Genomic DNA, 4307 nt, shown 5'->3' on the forward strand with positions numbered 1-4307 from the left:
GATACAACATATATTGCTAAATTTAAACATTGAAGGGGGCACAGATTCACCTGAGCTACCGGAAGGTTTACAATTTCCAGCAACTACAATTGAAGAACTGGATAAGGCCCAAGAAATATTAACTGATGTTAATGCTCAAAAGATTTTGGTTAGTGTTTAGACAAATTTATTTTACAGCTATGTTTAACTTTTATGAGTTTTTTCATTAATTCATAAAACTGTATAAGAGGCTATCCAAAAGTACGCATTCTTATAGTCTTATAGTACGTATTCTTCCGTCATACCTGCATACATACTTTATGGATGGCCCCTTACATTATAAATAAACGAGCAGATAAGTTTTTTTGGGACCTCAGAGTATCCCCTAGATTTGTATCAGACTTATCTGATCTAAAATCCCAATTTAATTACTGTTTTTAATTTTTAGGTGGAGGGGGGAAGATATTGCAAAGGGTTACATACTATTTAGGGGAGAGGGAATCTTAAAGGGTCAAATAGCAATATGGGGGAGTACATACGTACATACTTTATGGACGACCCATAATACAGTATTACAGTAGAATCCCCTTTTAATTTAATTTTGTCGGATTAATTTAATAATATTTAATTTAATAATATAATTTAATAAGTCGAATTAATTTAATATATATAATAAATAATTAATAAATAGTCAGACTTAGCAATTGTTTGAGATTGAAGGGAAATTCTCTGTATGTCAATAGCGTTCAAGGGGAATTGTAAATCTGTCTGACTTAATTAAAGTCTAACTTATCCAGGGTACGAGTTAACAGGATTCTACTGTATAACTTTGTTTTAAAATTGTTTGATATTTTAATAGGTTCGTATTCTTGTTGAAAATGGTGGACATGATATTTCTGAATTTATTAAGCGTAACATGACATATCTTATTGGTAATACTTTGGCCAGACAACTAAATATGACTGGCCAAAAAAAACAAGCGTGGCTTCATTAAAACTCTTTTGTACAAAGTTCTTTTTGGTAAGAGTTTAATAATTTTATGTTTTCATAGCTATTTATAGTTTTATTGTCTCTCGGCTAATTTTATGTTTTCATAAACTCTGTTCAAGAACAGTTAAAAAATAACTATTAGAGTTCTGTTATCTTTTATAATTTGAGTTTTTTTTGTAAGCAGCTTCTGTAAAAAAGAATATATCTACAAGGGAGTGTACCAAAAAACAGCTTGAGGAAGTCCTTTCAAAATGGTTTGGTAATTCCCGTGACAGAGGTGAAGGTCGCAGACGACGTTTGGAAATAGGAAATAATACAGACAAAAATTTAATAAATTTTTGAATAGTTATATTCTTTTTGTTATTATGTAATTTTTTTTTATATATTATATATTTTATTTTTGAAATATTAATTTTGGTAGTATTATTTTTATATTCTTGTTTTATTGAAAGGTGCAGTTGTCTTATTATAAATAAAAATATTTATTAATCATCGTTATTTTTTATTTTTTTTTTCATATCCCAAAGGCTTTTTTAATATAAAAATTGTTATGTTGTATATATATATATATATATATATATATATATATATATATATATTATATATATATATATATATATATATATATATATATATATATATATATATATATATATATATATGAATATATAGATACTTACCAATAATCAAAATAATCTATAAAAATATTTAGTTTGAACTATATTTGATTAAATTTTATTTAGTTAATTTTTGAACATTCTCATTTTTAGATTTTAATGTTTCTCCCTAAAATTTTATTATTTTAGTTATGTGAAATTAATTCAAAAAGAATTCAAAAAAGAAAGTCCTAGTTACGTTTTTTGCCTCAGGGATAAAAAAAAACAGTATGAATTAGCAAATGGTCCGACATAATCAGGGTCCGACTTAAGCGTAAAATTGGAAATCTGTCAGACTTACAAAAGTCTGACTTATCCAGGGTCTGAATTAATGAGAGTTTACTGTATATATATAAATATATATATATATATATATATATATATATTTATATATATATATATTATATATATATATTCATATATATATATATAAATATATATATATATTTATATATATATATATATATAATATATATATATATATATATATATATATATATATATATATATATATATGTATATATATATTTATATATATATATATATATATAAATATATATATATATATATATATATATATATATATATATATATATATATATGATTTTCAATTACTTTTTTTTTAATTTATTGTTATCATTTCTATTATTTTGTATTTCTTATTTTGTGTTATTTATGTATATATATATTATATTATCTATTATATTATATTATGTATATATATATTATATTATATTATGTATATATATATTATAAATCTGGTAATGTTATAGTTTTTATGTGTAAGAGAGGTTTGTTGCAGAATAATAACTACTTTATTTAATTTACTAGAATGACTTCAGAAAGATCAAAACGTAGAAAAATAGCTGAAGTGGTAACGAACATTTTTGAGGAATCTGCAACTGTAGATATACTGAATCGTGATGTTAATCCATTTACCAGCAATGTTTTTAAAGATTATTCTAGTTTTCATGAGGTGAGAAATAAAATTGATAGTAATTTAGATTCTAATAAACTTTTAGAAAACTTTAATAATTGTGATGGTAGTTTGGCTGTTATTGAGACCGAAATTAGAGAACTTGAATATAACGAAAACAATATTGTATCGCTTTGTGATGATAGTTATGAATGGTCTCCACGTATGGTTATTTCTGATGATGATGAATATAACGACAACAGTGATGAAGATAACGACAACAAAAACATACCTCGTAAACTTGCAAGTTGGGCTTTAAATTTCAATATATCACATGCAGCTTTAAATAGTTTGTTACCTATATTAAAAGAATCTGGGTTAAGTTTACCAAAAGATTCAAGAACACTTCTTTGTACTCCAAAAAATGTTGATATAAGAAATGTTGCTGGTGGAGAATATTACTATTTTAGCTTGCAGTATTGGCTTTTAATGATGTTTGAAAAGAATTCAGTAGCGTCAAGCAACAAACAACTTACTATTCACGTTAATATTGATGGTATACCTATATTTAATAGTTCAAGGGTTTCTCTTTGGCCTATTTTAGGTTCTATTATTGAAGCTGGGTCTAGTGTTTTTCCTATAGCAGTGTATAGCGGTGCCCAAAAACCTAATTCCATTTATGATTATCTGGAAGATTTTTTAGTAGAGTTCAAAGTTCTTGCAAAAGATGGTTTTATCTATGAAAATATTAAGTATGAAATCAAGCTTGGTGCTATTATATGTGATGCCCCAGCTAGAGCATTTTTAAAGTGTATCAAGGGACACAATGGGTATAACTGCTGCGAGCGTTGTGTTCAAAAAGGAGAGTGGTGTGGCAAAATAATACTCCCACAAATTTCATCAGCTTTAAGGACTGATTTGGATTTTTGTCATCAAAAACATTCTGAACATCATAGTGGTATGTCACCTTTAATTGAAATAAATTTTGACATGGTAACAAAGTTTCCTTTAGACTATATGCATTTAGTATGCTTAGGGGTAATGCGAAGACTCATAAACTTATGGTTAAATGGCCCGAGATGTTGCAAATTATCACAGATTACAATAAATACTTTATCTGATCGATTATTCCAGATACGTCGTTACATTCCAAGAGAATTCTCCAGAAAACCAAGGTCCTTACTAGATAATAAAAAATGGAAAGCAACTGAACTAAGACTTTTTCTAATATACACTGGGCCAGTTGTTTTAAAGGGGTTGATTGACCCTAAAATATACACAAACTTTTTAGATCTCTCAGTTGCAGTTAGAATATTATTATGTCCTGTGTTGTTGAAACATGTTGATTTTGCTCGTAAGTTACTTACTTATTTTGTGCAGTCATTTGGTGAACTTTATGGTCAGGATCAACTAGTGTACAATGTCCATTCGTTAATACATATAGCAGATGATGCAGTTAACTTTGGAGTACTTGATAGATGTTCCTCATTCAAATACGAAAATTTTTTAGGACAATTAAAAAAGCTTGTTCGAAGACCGCAGCAACCATGTTCACAAATCGTTAGGCGAGTTTTTGAGGGTTGCTTAAACAAATACGGACAAGGAGATAAACAGAAATTTAGCGTTCCTCATTTTGATGGGCCAGTAACCATTACATTAAGACACTGTTTGCAGTTTAAAAATTATCAAGGTTTAGATTGTTTTGTTTCAGCTAATGAAGGTAATAATTGTTTTGAAATTGCCAAAAAAATTGGTTTAGTTAGAAA

The 4307-nt window shown here is 26.9% G+C and overlaps 1 protein-coding gene across 2 annotated transcripts in view; it reads left to right on the forward strand.

Annotated features, from left to right (window-relative positions):
- The window catches only part of LOC136086740 (uncharacterized), a 4242-nt gene extending 2798 nt beyond the window's left edge, over positions 1–1444 (forward strand). For both annotated transcript variants that reach the window (XM_065809113.1, XM_065809114.1), the window contains exons 9-11: positions 1–148; positions 839–999; positions 1154–1444. The exon at positions 1–148 is cut by the window's left edge. In XM_065809113.1, coding sequence (XP_065665185.1) covers positions 1–148; positions 839–973 — 283 coding nt within the window. In that variant the 3' untranslated portion in view covers positions 974–999; positions 1154–1444. The remainder of the gene's footprint in view (positions 149–838; positions 1000–1153) is intronic.
- The last annotated feature ends 2863 nt before the right edge of the window (positions 1445–4307 follow it).

The sequence above is a fragment of the Hydra vulgaris genome, chromosome 11 (assembly GCF_038396675.1).
Source record: "Hydra vulgaris chromosome 11, alternate assembly HydraT2T_AEP".
Taxonomy (NCBI): Eukaryota; Metazoa; Cnidaria; class Hydrozoa; order Anthoathecata; family Hydridae; genus Hydra; species Hydra vulgaris.